This window comes from Peromyscus eremicus, chromosome 11 (genome assembly GCF_949786415.1).
Source record: "Peromyscus eremicus chromosome 11, PerEre_H2_v1, whole genome shotgun sequence".
NCBI lineage: Eukaryota > Metazoa > Chordata > Mammalia > Rodentia > Cricetidae > Peromyscus > Peromyscus eremicus.
The window spans coordinates 30611777-30627211 of record NC_081427.1 but is presented as its reverse complement, the minus strand read 5'-3'; the positions used below and the strand labels follow the sequence as shown (position 1 = coordinate 30627211).

Below are 15435 nucleotides of genomic sequence, written 5' to 3'. Positions count from 1 at the left end.
TAATAGCTATAATACTATAATAATACTAATATCATAAACGATTAGTACATTGGATCAATAGTTATTTTTAAATACACTTGCATAAGTTGCACCTTTGGGCTTTTGTTTGCAATTATTCACTCTTATGAACAAGGGGAGTTTCTCCAATATTTCTTTTCCTTTTCTTGGTGTTTTTGGAGGGATTATGTTTTTGTCTGTTTGTTTTGTTTTTATTTAGAACATTATAACAGTGAAGGAACCGAAGGTGTTTACTCCTTCAACAGATATTTTGGTTTTGACATTTGTAGTACAAGATAAACGGTAAGGTAAGATCTCCACTTTCACCTAACTTTTAAGTCTGGAGTAGAGAGATGAGGAATTCGAGGAGACAAAAAAACCCTCATTTAAGTAAGCTAGTTTAAGAGAGTTGTGGGTTAAGGGCTAAATGAGTATGTAACAAACCGCTTCTAGAAACCCGTACAACTAATAATTGTTACTTGTATGCATTAAAAAAAAAAAAAAAAGAAACCTATCCACGACGACGTCTGCATTAACCAGTGATGTAGGAGTAACAGAAAGCCAGGACGGGGCGCCCAACCTCCTCCCCGGGCTCCAGGCGGGAAGGAAACCCTCTTCGGGGCCTCCTGGCGCTGGCGCCCGCCCGGGAACGATCCCGAGCCGATCCCGCGCCGGGACGACCGCCCTGCACGCCCGCTTCTGCACTCTTTACACGTCCGATCCCGGGCGGCCCGAAAGCAAACCTCCTCCACCCTGTCGCCTGCTCCCGGGAAAGCCTCCGGGCCGAGAGCGGCTCTTCGCCTGAGATCAAGCGCGGAGCCGCTTAGCTCCGTGGTCAGAAGCGTGGGTGGCCAACAAACTTTGTTACGTACGTGTGTGCACTTGGGAGAACCACCGCGGTTCTGGGAAAAAGGATCAAAGCGACCTTCCTAATTGCGCGCAGCGCTTGCCCCCCACTCCACCCCCCTTTTTATTTTAAATAAAAATAATTCTAGCCGATGAGTCAGGAAACGGGCTTTAGAGCCACGCGGGTAAGTGCGGCGGGGAGGGTTCAGCAGGTGGCCAGCCGCCCGCATCCCCGCGCCCGCCCGCGCCCGCGCCCGCGCCCGCGCGCGCGCCGAGTCCGGTCCACTACATCAATGGGAATCCCCCGTGGGAAAACGCGCCTCCCACCACGCCTGCGCCCGCACGTCCAGCCGCCCATCTCCGCGTCCCACCCCCCGAGTCCACGCCCGCGGACTGAGTCTCCCTCCGTGCCGAGGGGCGGGGGCGCTGCCGCGGCGTAGGGGAGGGAGGGGGGAGAAGACGGGGGAGGGGAGGGGAGGGAGGGGGGGTGGTGGTGGACGGGGACGGGAGCGGCGCGCGGGGAGGGGAAGGGGTTCTCGCGCGATTGGGCGAGGTTTCCGGTGTTGTGACTGAAACCCGTCAACATGGCGGCGATCGGCCGCGGCCGCTCTCTGAAGAACCTCCGAATACGAGGTAAGCCCGCCGCCGCCGCCGCCGCCGCCGCCGCCGCCGCCGCCCTCGCTGCCCCCGCGCTCTCGGTGGCCGCCGCCGCTGCGGTGGCGCTCGGGCCTGCCCCGCGGGGCCTGGGGGTGACGGGGAGACGAGCTGGGGTCCCGGCCGCCGGCGGCCTGCGATGCTTCCTAACTGGGGTTTGTGTGTGTGTGTGTGTGTCTGTCTGTCTGTTTCGCACAGGGCGGAATGACAGCGGCGAGGAGAACGTCCCGCTGGATCTGACCCGAGGTAACGCGGGGCGCCGCCGGGGAGGCGCGGGAACGGGAACGGGAGCGGGGTCGGGGTCGGGGCCGGGGCCGGAGGCTGGGGGCGGGCCGGGGTGACCCGCGGGGGCAGCGAGGGGCCGAGCCCGCGCCCATCCCCCTGCCCCGCGCCCGCTTCCCCTCCCCGGGCTGAGCCCCTCCGGGCCTCGGGCGGCTGCGGGGAGCGCTGGAGCGCGCGCGGGGCAAGGACCTGAGCGCAGCCAGAGACCCCGGGGTTCTCCGGACACCCCCCCCCCCAACACGCTGGAACATTCTTGCTCCTCTCACCGCTCCCGGGCCCCCGACTCCCGGGGGCGGCCTGGGAGGTGTAGCGGGGGTGGGGTGGGGGGAGAGAGGTAGACGTTGTTATTTAGGTTACTGGAGGATGTTTGAGGGAAGAGCGACCACATCCTGCCCTCCCCGTCCCCCCGGAGCAGATGCTGGACCGGCTGGGTTCTTGCTGACTGCTTTTCTCCGGGCCGCGCGGGTCCTCCGGGAGACCCGGAGCTTTGCTAACTCGGCGGGGAAATGGGAGAGCCGCTGGGGACTGCTAAGTGTCTGGTTTATGCTGTGTATCCATCCCTGCTGCTTCCCTTTCCCCGGGCCCGCTGGGTCTGGAGTTGGCGAGAGACCGCCCCCTCACTCTGCCGCAGGTTCATTGTGTACCTTCTGCAGTGGCGACGGGTTTGTTTACACCTTCTCTGCAGGGCAAGCCCCGGTTATATTTTTTAAGAACTGCATCCGCCTGAGGATCGGCGTCGCTTTCTTCGGTCACCGGCCACCGTACTGGTGTTCGTTCCTCCGTATTTCGCTGAAGCATTAGTAGTTACACGCAAGGTTCTTTTCTCTTCCTCCATAAACAGGATTTGGTCTACAGATTTCAACGGTCATATTCCGCAGCGCTGTAGTTTAGAGCGTTAACTAAGTAGTTCTGCTGTACAGAATCACTTTTTGAGATCCCTGAAGCGCCTTAGGAAGTTAAAAAAAAAAAGTCGTAAACGTTCTACAGACCTGAGTTTGTTGTTGTTGTTGTTTTACCTTGTATTGTAACTCAAGTATTTGGTGATTGTGAGGTTTAGGGGCTCCATCTCTGTATTGACGGCATAATTCATTCTTAGTTTTGTTTCAGTTTTTGTATTGTTAGGACTCCTGTGTAGGCTGAAAGACCAGTTTTGATTTAGTTACATGAGTACATATTTACTATTTAGTATTTGGTTCTGATAGTTCAGGAAGTTAAGTTTTGAGTAAACAAGGCAGAAACTTTTCTAAGATACAGTGCAGTGGTGTGTAAGTCCTGGAAATGGCAATTAATTAATTCAGTGATTTGGAACATTTTTTTCCAGGGGCTAGGTTTGAGAATCAGCTTAGAAAAAGATCAGACTTTTGACATTTATTTTTTGCAAATTTGTAAACTTAATATAACGTAGACATGAAAAATTTATACAAAGTAGGTTTTCCAGAAAGCGTTCTAATGAGGATCATAATACAGACCTGCGATTTAGCATTGCACTTTTCTAACTATGTAGTAGGTCAGTGATTTAATTTCTATCTAAGCAATTGAGTGAAAAGAGTACTTAGGTAAACTTGAGCCTAGTACCTACAGTAAAAACCTGCTTGGATGTGGTGTTAGAAATAAATTGTAATTGTAGTATGTTGACTTTGTTAAGCTCCTTTACATATTTACTTCTGTGGTTGGTGTCAAAATTTGGGAGTGTATTATTAAAAATCAATTCTCTGAGACTTCAGTAAATATCTATATAATATAGCTTTCTAGGATTATATAAAATGCTCAGAAAATGTTTTACTTGCCCAGATAAAATGTACTAGAGTTCCAAATAAGTGTACATAGCCGGTTGATAAGCTGATTACAAAAAGGAGTTAGATTGAGTGTACGGTGAAACTATTGACTAAAGAAAGGGTTATTTTGATGAACATTTCATTGTTCCAGGGCTTGTGGATCACGCATGAAGAAAGTTCATGAAGAATTAAACTTTGGTAATAATTTGAGACTGGTAAGGCAGTCTGGGTTGCAGCTGAGGGACAGCTGCTTGTGGATTGGATTACAGTTTGGAAAAAGATAAAGTTTGAGCAACCAAATTTTTGTTTGGCTTCATGCTGTGGCAGTGTTTGCTCCCATTCCAGGTGTTCTGAGAAGTTGGTTGTGTAGGTGGACAACCATGTTCATTGTACATAGAGGTTATGGTCATAGTAATCCCTAGAGGAGACAGCTATGTATAGTTAGAGTGCTGTTGTAAAGTCAAATAATTCTGGATCGTAATCTCGGGGCAACAGTAGTTGGGGGATTTGGGACAAGTTATTTGACCTTGCTTCCCTCCTGGTTTCTTCAACTGGGAAAAAGAAAATAACTTTAAAGTGTTAGTAAGAATGGGAAAGGTAAATGAAGGTGGTTCTTAATTACTCAGCATAAAGTTTTGTAGTTTATGAGTACTGTTTAGTGTTAGTTGCTTCCCAGCATTGTGAAGCTGGGATTCTGTAAGTCATACTTTAAAAAAGCATGGCAAGTGATTGTGTGTTTGCATGTATGTGGGCAAATACAGAGGCACATGTGTGCTCTTCTGAGGTCCAGGAGAATTTGGTTTGGCTACTGGTGTTATTGCTGTTGCTCAGACAGAATGCCTCTATTAAAAATGGTTGATGGATTCATTTTGATCTAGGAACCCGTTTAGTAAATCTTAAAAGATATTAGTAATTCTTGCTTTCAGTTTTGTTCAGAAACCTACTCTACTTAATTTGTGAAAGTCCCCAATTTGCTACTGATACCATTAAATACTCCCTATATTTCACACCAAAATATATTTTTTTAAACAAATGCAAACACCCAAATGCTTCCTTTAGCTACTTCCACAGCAAGCATAACCTTTTCCTTTTCTTTTCTTTATTTTTCTTCTTCTTTTTTTTTTTTAATAGTGCATCCTTTTCTGGTACTGACTCAGACTTGAAAAGACACAGTGTTCTTTCAGAGTAAGCCCCTGTTAATGTAGTGTTCAAAATTATTCCCAGAAAACAGACAATTCTGTATTAGTATTACTAAACTGTAATTTGTTAAAACTACTACTGAGTTTTACATTTTTTTAAACTAATGAATTCCTTTATTTTTCCGTTAGTAAGAATGAAATGTTGATGGTCCAGCTTGCTGTTTAGTATTCAGAAGAGCAGGAAGGCTATCTGAAATAGTGTGAATTTGAACATTTTTTGTTTTCTAATTTCCCTTAGTTGGGAGGTTACTCATTTGTTTAATTGCTCACTTGAGTTAAACCAAACAAACATTGACAGAAATCTATTCTGTATCAGAAACTGAATTAGATGCTGGAGGAGTAGGAATGAGGAGGATGTTGTTCCCTTTGAAGAGTTTAGTGGAGCTGACATAAAGGAGTGATTGTGGTACGGAACAGTAAGTACAGACTGTGCAGGGAGCAGAATTAGTGCAACAGCAGTCAGAGGAGAATGTGATTATCTGGTGGATTGGTGACCAGAGACGCCTCCTAAAGGGCTACACTTCTCATAAAAACGGTGGCAACGTGGAAGGAAATGTGGGCTGTCTGGAGAATAAACCACACTTTTGGAAAGGGAAAGTCAGTAGATACAGCTGTGTACAAGGCTCCTAATAGAATCAGAGAAGTGAAGAAGGCGTAGACCAGGGTTTTAGCTACAGAAATGGAAACAAAGATACAGGAGAGTGAGGAAATCAACTAATTTGCTTTCTCCCATTGAAAACCGACTTTTTAATTGTTAAACACCCTCCCACCCCCCACTCCCATTTTGGAGAAGTCTTGCTGTATATCCCTAGCTGGCTTGGTACTGACTAGTACTGGTCTAGGCTAGCTTTGAACTTGGAGTAGTCCTCCTGCTGTGGCCTCAGTGCTGGGATTACAAGCATGTGCTAGCACAGCCAGCTACTTTGATTTCTTTATTAACAGACCTGAACTCCTAATTCCCTCATCACTTCAGACTCACTTTTGCCTAGGGTCAGACTGCACAGCATCTGTTCCTTTCTAGGAGTGACTATACTCTCGATAAGATTTCCTTCAGGAGTCTGTGGGGAACTATTTTCCTTTACTTTTGTTTCTTCCCGTCAACTCAGTTTCCACGTGCTTAGCAAACATTTGCTGTCCCTTCATATGGTTAGGGTTACTCTAGTGGGTGTGGGCCGAGGCTGAAGATAGAAAGAGAAGATTGGAAATGTTACTTTTCGGAGGACTTTAGGCGGATTAGTTTATCTTCATTCCACAGTGTCTTCATTACCTTGGCTGTCCCCCTGTAGTGCAAATGCATACATGTGAACAGCCTCTAGTAAAACTCACTGACATTTGAAGTTCTACAGTCTACTTTTGCTATGATTACTGTATTACTAATGTGTCAGGTACTAAATTATCTCAGTTTTCACCAACTGTTTGCTATGTTCATCCTAATTCAAAGAATAAAAGCTTTGAAGTTCTAAAGCAATGAGACTTAGATGTACTTCAGCCAGTGTCATAGGGCCAGTGAGTGTTGTCTCTCTAATCCTTTTAAAGTTAGAATGTGTAAAGCTTTGCATCTGAAAGTGTGTCTACTTTCTGACTTAGAGGAACTACCAGTGTCTTCTGTTGTTCAAACTATAGACCAGCTCTTCATCCATTTAGTGCTGTTGACAAACTGCTTCAAGTTGCCTTTGAAATATCTGTTTGATAGTCCGTTCCCTGTTGAATAACACAAAGACTTTATTTCTGGCTTTACCTTTTCTTTCCTGCTGTACTACAACCAGAATCATTTCCTTATAAATGCAGATTTGATTTTTGTCATTCATTTCAAATTAAACAACAGCAAAACGAGGTTTACTTTTGCTTCCAGAATAAAGTCCAAATTCCTTAGCTTGGCATCCAAGGCCCTTTATAATTTATTTATGTATTTTCTTCTGTGCTACTACAGCTGTAATAGTCAAGGTCTATCTTCCTGTTTGCATAGCTCAAGTGTGTGGCACACTCCTTCGTACACAGAACACTTCTCATAGGAAATTAGGGTTAGTTTACTGGTCTATAGCACCGACTCTCCCTCCATTCCTCTTCTTTCTCCTTGTAAACTATGTCTCTATTTGAGAGTACTTGCTTGAGTCAGAGAAGAATGCTGTTCCTTAAGTGTGGCACGTAATTTTATATATGCAGTTTCCTTTACCTAAGAATGCATTCCCAATACTCTATCAATAAAAATCCTAATTCTTTCAGGTTAAGGGATAGAACTGAAGGACCTTGCACATGCTAGCCAAGAACTCTATCACTGAGCTTGTTCCCAACCCCTGAAGTGATGTTTTGAGTGAAAGAATGGAGAAGGAAATGAGCAAAAGTAATATAATGCTATATTATTAAAGAGAACAGAGTAAAATAATGCTTTGAAGTTGCAATCCTGTGGGGCAACCAAATCGATAGTGCTATAAAATAGAGAAGTCTTTCTGCAGGGGACAGTTATGAGTTCAGTAGGGTTTTAAATTTCGTGTGATTGATGACACCAGGAGTACTATACCAAATATTGGAGTGGATGTCTAGTAGTTGTTACTTTGAATTTAGTATTTTTTGTGTAGGGTGTTGGGAGAATGGAGACACACAAACACACATGCACACACACACACACAGACACACACACACAGTGTGCATTGGGATTAAGTATAGGAGCTTAGACATGCTAAGCATGTTCACTACTGCTGAACTGTTTCCCCCCTCTCCTAAATGGAGAGTTAAAGATTGGAGCATTCCAAGACAATGTGATAAGACTGCATATCATGGATAGGAGCCTTAAGAAGAGGCCAACGGGTGAAAATGAAGGTTATAATCTATGAGCACTTTTCAGTTGAAGGGGCTGAAATCTATAGTGTTGAAGTGGGGTTTGTGGACCTTAGTTCTATCTACTCTGAATGTGAGACTGGTTTGGGCAGGGTGATTAACCTCTGGGCTTCAGTTACCTTCTTTCTGTGATGCATACTACTTTTTGCATACAGCACTTTCACCTGCCATCTGTGTGATTCTCAGATAATCACCAGCTGGTGAAAGGTTAAAAAGAAGGCACTCAGAACCTTGTTAAAATCATGGTGAGATATATTCCCATACATCATAGTGAATATGTGTTGGAGTGGTGGTGTTTCATAGCCCTCTATATGTATGTTACATTCAAGTGGCCCATTGCTGTGACTGGCCCCCTGCCTCCCAGCTCTCAAGCTCCAGAAAATAGGGCTGTGAAAAGCACAGTGGGGCAAGTAAATGAATTGCATGCCTGTGTTTCTAGCCCATCTAATTACGGTCTACTTTTTCCTGCACTTAGAAAAGTGATGATAGGAGAGTGTGAAATCTATATTCCTAATATTTGTTTTTATGTGTAGTTTGGGAAGATTACATGTTCTTCTTTTTTCCTCTAGTAGGTTTTTAAAGCATAATTTTTATTTCCTAAGCAAATGACTCTCAGAATAATAGAGAAAAGCAAACAGGTTAAAATGCTTATTAGGTAACTAGTACATGAATGATCGAAAGGTAACTGTTAAGCTTTTTGGATCATCTATTGTTTTGATATTGTTGTACTTTTTTTGTTAGTGTGGCCAGGTTAAACAGAATTGCCCCCTGAAAGTTATAGCAGTACAATAATTATGTGTACCAGCTAAAAATAACATTCATATGTTCAGTATAATAGGTCAACAAAGAATCTAAACATGAGTGCATTCTTCATGTCCCTATGAGTCGTCCACCTAGACTCTGCACTGTGCTGTGCACCTAGTAATGATGACATTGCTATAACATTGAGAATATGCTGAGCCAGGTGGATATAATAACAGATACTTTAAGAAGACTTCATAAACCCAAACTAACTTGTATTTGAAAGACTTATCTTAAATGTCTTCCATTTTTACTCCAGTATACTGAAGAAACTGGATGTATAATGGTTTTCTTGCTGTCATCTTGTGCCACCACAGCAGGCTTGAGGCAGTTTTAAAATCAAAACAAATTGGAGAACTAATTTTTTTTTCAAGATAGGGTTTCTCTATATAACAGCCCTGGCTGTCCTGTAATTCAGTTTGTAGACCAGGCTGGCCTTGAACTCACAGAAATCCACCTGTCTCTGCCTCCTGAGTGCTGGGATTAAAGGCCTGTGCCAGCATGACTGGCTGAGAAGTAAAATCATACTGGCAAGTCATTCACTATTTAAGATAGTATTGGGAGAGGTTGCTGACAAGTGTTTTCCTTTTTAAATGTTGAAGACTGATTATATTTAAGCTTAGGCTTGTTTGGCCTTTGAAAGTAATGCTGGACTTGACTGAGAGATTTGAAGCATACTGTGAAATAATTGCATACTTGTGACGATGAGTATGCAATTGCTCACATTCCAAGCTCAGTCATAAGTGATTTTTCTCCCATTACTGTGTAGTGCATATGGCTTTCCTCTTCATTAATATGTTATTACAGAGGGTAGTGTGCAGGGGGCTCTGTAAGTTTAGCAAACTTAATTCTAAAGAGATGCAACCTGGAAATGAGAGACGAACGTAGGGTAGCTAGTGCTTTTGTTATTTTCTACACTGAAATGACCATTTTCTCATCTCAGAATTTAAGCATGTGACCTACCAATGAGATAGATGATTTGAAATTAATATCCTGAAGGGCTGGCAAGATGGCCTAATGGATGAAGGCACTTGACTTGCTGACAAGCCTGAGTTCCATCTTTGGAACTCACATGAATAAAGGAGAGGACTCATTCCAGTAATTTGTCCCTTGGTCTCCACAGTGTGCTGTAGCATGCACATGCACACACACTCCCAACACACAAAATAGATAAATGAATACATGTAAGAGATATTTATCTTGAAATATCAATGTTTCATTGTGAATTCCAGAGACCCTGCTTAGCCCTATCGAATGGTAAATAATATTTGGTGAATTAGGGTACTGCTGTATTAGGGTACCAAAACAAGACTTGGATTGTCACTTGCAGAGATTTTAGTCATCTTGCTCTGAATCCAGTACAGTTTCATATGTTTCTCATACTGAATAGAGAGTGAAGAGGCACAGGAGCTGTAAACAAAGGAGATTGCCAAGTAACTTAGTTACTTAAAAAGGAGCAGTTTGCCAGAGAAAGGGATACTTAACTGCTTTAAATGTGGGCATGTATATATTTTTTCAGCAGTTATAGAGATCTAGAAAATCACATCTTGAAATAGTAGTGCTAATTATTTCCGTGCTCGGTCCATCCCTAGTGTATTAAAACTTTTAATTGCCCTGTTTCCCCCCCACACACACTAATAATCCTTTGATGTACTCCCTAACATTGTACCATCCCCACCACCTGCCTCCTGCTAGTGCGGAGGGGGAGAGAAAAAGTGAGAGTTGTATGGAGAGAGACTTCAGTGCCGGAAAGATTGTGGGTGATAGGAGCTCCAGCATTGAGCTGTGTTGTAGTTTCTGTGTGTGGCCAGGGGACAACAGAATATTGTAAATGTACTGTTCTCCATACGTTCTGTAAGAGGTGGTTGTGTTCTTTTAAGTCCCATTTGTCTCCTGTCATACTGAGTTAACGTGGTGGTGATGGAGTGACCGAATACTGGAGCTGTTTGATACACTCTTTGCCGGAGGTTTTATTACTAGACTGTTACTGGAGGTTATTTAAATGACACAGACTGCTACAAAGGAAGTCAGGTGAATGTTCATGCTTAAGAAGTTTCGTATGTATATGGAATTCTTATATACAATTTTAGTTATTTTTGATGAATTAAATTTGAGTATATTAGCATTAAAATAGTTGTTACTATATGTATTTTATTCCCGCCTTTGCCATTTTCCTTTCTGATAGGAGAATTTGGTGTTAACTGTTTTAGCTTTGTTTTCTCCCTGGCAAAAAGAGAGAAATTACTTGGAAAAAAGAAAAAGCTTTTGGATTTTAGAAGGCAACAAAAATATATTGAGAGCCTGGGTTAAAAACACTGACAGTTGCTTTTATTGTTTTTTCTCATAGTTTTTTTTTTTTTATTCTGTGTTTGATTATTGAGGATTTTTTCACATGAATCAGTAATTGTTTTCATATTTAAAAGTACCACAGAGAAAAAGCATAATTTCTTTTTTCTTTTTTGAGATAGGAGCTAACTTCAAACAGACTTCTTCTGTCTCAGTATCCTAAGTGTTGGCACCACCACATCTAGCTTTATGTTGTAAACAAATACATATATATCCATGAAATATATGGATTGGGGTTAAGGTATGTTTTATCTATGAACCTAAAGTTTATTTAGTTTTTGTGGTATTGGGACTTGAACCCATGGCCTTGTACATGGTAAGCAGTCTACTACTGAGCTACATGCCCAGTCTTTTTGTTTGTTTGTTTTGTTTTTCTGAAACAGGGTTTTTCTGTGTAGCCCTGGCTGCCCTGGAACTCAACTTTGTAGACCAGACTGGCCTTGAATTCACAAAGATCTGTCTGCCTCTACCTCCCACAGTGCTGGGATTAAAGACACACCACACCAGCACCCCCCCATCTTTTTTTTAAAGCATGCATATTTTATTGATAGTAGACACATGTTCATACATATTAATTTCTCCTCGGTCTTCTAAGGTATACATTACTTATATAATGCCATTTAGTCATAATATGTAGGTTAAATGCTAAAACCATTCCGAACTGATAAGAGGAAACTTACATCTGAAAAGTGAAACACAGACAAGGAATTTCAAAACAAGAAAGATGGAGAGGTGGCTCAGTGGTTAAAAGCACTGGCTGCTCTTGCAGAGGACTCAGGCTTAGTTCCTCACACCCACACAGCAGCTCACAACCATCTATAACTCCAGTTCCAGGGGATGTGACACTTTTCTGGCTTGTTGCAGGCACCAGGCATACATACACACAGTGCATGTATATACATGCAGACAAAACACTCAAACACATAAAAATGAATCTTTGGCAAGATGGAAGTTGAACCTTGGAGCTCTGAATAAACATGAGGGTTCTATTACTCCTTCTGAGTACCTTCAGTTTCTAGCTGTGGCTATATACCCATGAAGAGCATTGTGAATAATTGACAGTCAGTGTATGGGAGAAAAACTCAAAGAAAAGCCATTTCTCTTCATACAGGGCTCTGATGAGACAAGATCAATGAATATATGAATACCACTAGAAGAACAGCTTGTTAAAAACCGTGCATAGATTTTGCAGAAGTTCCCCCTTCCCCCAAACACTGAAAGCTGTCAGATCATGCAGACCCTCACACTTGAAGGGGAGGACTTGTCACTGACTGTGCTGGGAGATCACTGGAGGAAAGAAGACTCAGAGGGTAGTGACCAGGGCAGGAGGTATCCCATGACAGGAGAGGAGAAGCCAACCCAGACTTGTAAACAGTCATTTCCACGGGTGGAGCTTCACCTTATTCGTAGTCTAGTCTGGCTTCCTCCTTGACCTTTGCACTTTGCTGTGTCCTTCACATCATTCCTGCCTGCTTAGATACGAAGTCATTGTGTCTGTCTCAGCTCATCCCAGCGCCCTTTCCTTTGATCCAGACAGGTAACCAAGTATGGCTTTGAGGCAGTCAGATCTGCTTTTTGGAAAATAAAGTATGACACTTGCTTGGACACTTCTCCCAATAACCTTGATATATCTGACCCAGTACCGTGTTTGGTAGAGAGAGGGGCTATTGTATACTATTCTAGAACATTATTTGTCCACATAGACAAATGAGAATGAATTTTCAACTTGGAGAGTTTGAGCTTCACTTCTGGCTACTACCAAATCAAAGCCAGAATTATTTCTTCAATCCCAGCACTTGGGAGGCAGAGCAGGAAGGAAAGTTCAAAGCCAGCCTCACTATATAACAAGTTGAAGGCCAAATTGGATTTTAGATACAGGCCATAGTATTTTATGCCATAGAATTCCTGTAATTACTACTAAAGTTAGGGTATATATTACCTACAGAAGTGGGGGGAGAGAAAATAAAAAACAGGAACATTTTATTATCTGCCACCCCCACCCCATTTTTATTTTTTATTTAAAGGAGGAATCTGGAAGTCATGCATGTAAAGCAGAGGCTCCCCTGTGATACTCTTCAAAGGAAAGAGACCAATGTCTGTAGTAGTGTTCCTCACCTGTGGAGTTCAGGTTTCTGCAGTTCTTCAGTGTCACTCCTTATAGAAATTGTACTGTGCAGGATCTAGGCATTCTCAGTCCTCTGGGAGTGAAATTGGTGACTGTGTTTTGGAATGTCATCAAGTCCACAGAGGAACCCCCTTCCCTCTTTCTTTCTTTCTTTCTTTCTTTCTTCCTTCCTTCCTTCCTTCCTTCCTTCCCCTCCCTCCCTCCCTCCCTCCCTCCCTCCCTCCCTCCCTCCCTCCCCCCTCCTTTCTTTCTTTCTTTCTTTCTTTCTTTCTTTCTTTCTTTCTTTCTTTCTTTCTTTCTTTCTTTCTTTTTCTCCTGTGCTTGGAAACAACACAGAGGAATTTGAAATTACTGTGTTGCTGTGGGATGTCTTTCTGTATACTGTGAATATGTGTTGCTCTGAGTGGTTGATAAATAAAGCTATATTGGCCTATGGCAAGGCAGCTGAGAGGCAGGCAGGAAATACAAGCAGATAGACAGGAAGAAGAAAAGAGAGAAAGAAGAGACACCAGCCACTGCCAGGAGAAGCAAGGTGTGAAAGTACTGGTAAGCCACAGCCATGTGGCAACTTACAGATTAATAGAAAGATATAGGAGTTAGTTAAGTTATAGGAGATAGCTAGCAAGAAGCCTGAGCCATTAGACCATACAGTTTGTAAGTAAAATAAGCCTCTGTGTGTTTACTTGTCTGAGCGGCTGTGGGATGGGTGGAACACAGGAAAACTTCTGACTACATAGTGCACCCTGGTTTTCTGGGTGTCTCAAGTTTTCTGTGTGCATCTACCAGCACTGGGGGGGGGGGGAGTTGTCTAAAGACCATATCTATTTTTTACTTTTTTATTATTTTTAAATTTGTGTGTGTGAGTACATGTGAGCACAGGTACGTGCATAAATCAGAAGTGTTGAATTCCCTGGAGTTAAAGGTAAACCACCTGAAAGTGGATGCTAGGATTCGAACTTGGGTCCTCTGGATAAGCAGTACATGTTCTTACCTACTGAGCCATTCTCCAGTCCTCCATTTCTTTTTCAAATTCTTATTTTTGAGACAAGATATCCTTTGCTATGTTGCCCAAACTGGCTTTGAACTTATAATCTTCCTTCTCCAGTATATAGCTGGAATTATAGACATACAGTGCCATGCCTGACATCTAATGTTTGTTTTTAAGCACACTTAAGAGATATTGGTTGGTAGATGGATTGATTGGGACCAGGTCTCCTGTAGAACTCTTGATTCTCTTGCCTCCTCCTAGGTGCTAAGATTATTGGTTTATGCTACCATGCTCAGCATAGAACTCTTTCCTGATCCTATGCCACTTTCTCCCAGGTGCTAGGATTACTGGTATATGCTACCACACTCAGCTGGTACATGTTTATAAATCATTTTATTAATCTTCCGTCTTAAATCAGGAGTCTGCTTTAAAATACATTTTGGCAATCCATCAACATGAAATCCTTCCATTGCATAGGCTGTTCATAGAGTTTATTTCTTTGTTCATAAAACTTCATATTAAATGAGCTAGAATTAAGTAAGTAATTTCTGGTAAATAGCTTTAGTTATTTCCGTTAAGTAAATGAATTAAGGCTTTGTTTTATGAATACATAAAAAGTAGTAGTTGTAACTACTCAACTACTCTACAGTTTCAGTGAGACTCTTACCCTTTTTCTCTTGTCTCAGACCAGTTGGCCATTGAGTATTTGCTGAATATTGGTTATGTTCTAATTGGCATTGTTCCGATTGCTTAGTGTACAAGACAGTGCTGGTGATTAGAGGAAATAGCAGAAGCAAATCATGTTATGTATTGGGAACTGAGGGGAGGATTACTAGTTTGGTCTTATACGTGCCTAGGAATTATGTCCTAGTATACTTAGATGACTGCAGAGGAAATGAGGCAGTGAATAATTGGCTCAAAAGGTCACATTGGTATTGAGAGAGGAACGATATTTGAATACCTTTATTGTTTCTCATGCCAAATCTCATGCATTTAACCTTTTACTTTTAACATTTTACATTTAACCTTTTAATCTTTTTTTTTTTTTTAAAGATTTATTTATTATGTATACAGCATGTATGACTGCGGGCCAGAAGAGGGCACCAGATCTCATTACAGATGGTTGTGAGCCACCATGTGGTTGCTGGGAATTGAACTCGGGACCTCTGGAAGAACAGTCAGTGCTCTTAACCTCTGAGCCATCTCTCCAGCCCCTTTTACCATCTTTCTAGAATTAACACTAGGGATAATAGAAGATAGATCATAACACTGGTAGAGTATGGATTTGGAGCCCTTCAGAAGTAAATTACATTTTAGCTTTCCCTCTTAATATTTTCTCCTTAACCATTCCATCATTATGAATATCACTTTGTTTTGGGGTGGGGACAAGACAGTTCTTTGCAGCCCCTTTGATTTTGTATGTGTTGCTTCATTTCTTTGGTCACTCTACAGTACAGTTGTTTATGTATTTAGCAGACTTAGTTTTTTCAGACTTTCACTTTGTAGAACACATGATTTGTACTGAATACACTTGTTGATGGTATGCACTTGGAGTATGTAGGGCAAATCCTTTCCCTTTGGGAGGTT

At 42.5% G+C, this 15435-nt stretch overlaps 1 protein-coding gene across 4 annotated transcripts in view; it reads left to right on the top strand.

Annotated features, from left to right (window-relative positions):
- The first annotated feature begins 1361 nt into the window (after positions 1-1361).
- Rictor (RPTOR independent companion of MTOR complex 2) overlaps positions 1362-15435 on the top strand; it is a 98356-nt gene continuing 84282 nt past the window's right edge. For all 4 annotated transcript variants that reach the window (XM_059276645.1, XM_059276643.1, XM_059276644.1 and 1 more), the window contains exons 1-2: positions 1362-1476; positions 1696-1743. In XM_059276645.1, coding sequence (XP_059132628.1) covers positions 1428-1476; positions 1696-1743 — 97 coding nt within the window. In that variant the 5' untranslated portion in view covers positions 1362-1427. The remainder of the gene's footprint in view (positions 1477-1695; positions 1744-15435) is intronic.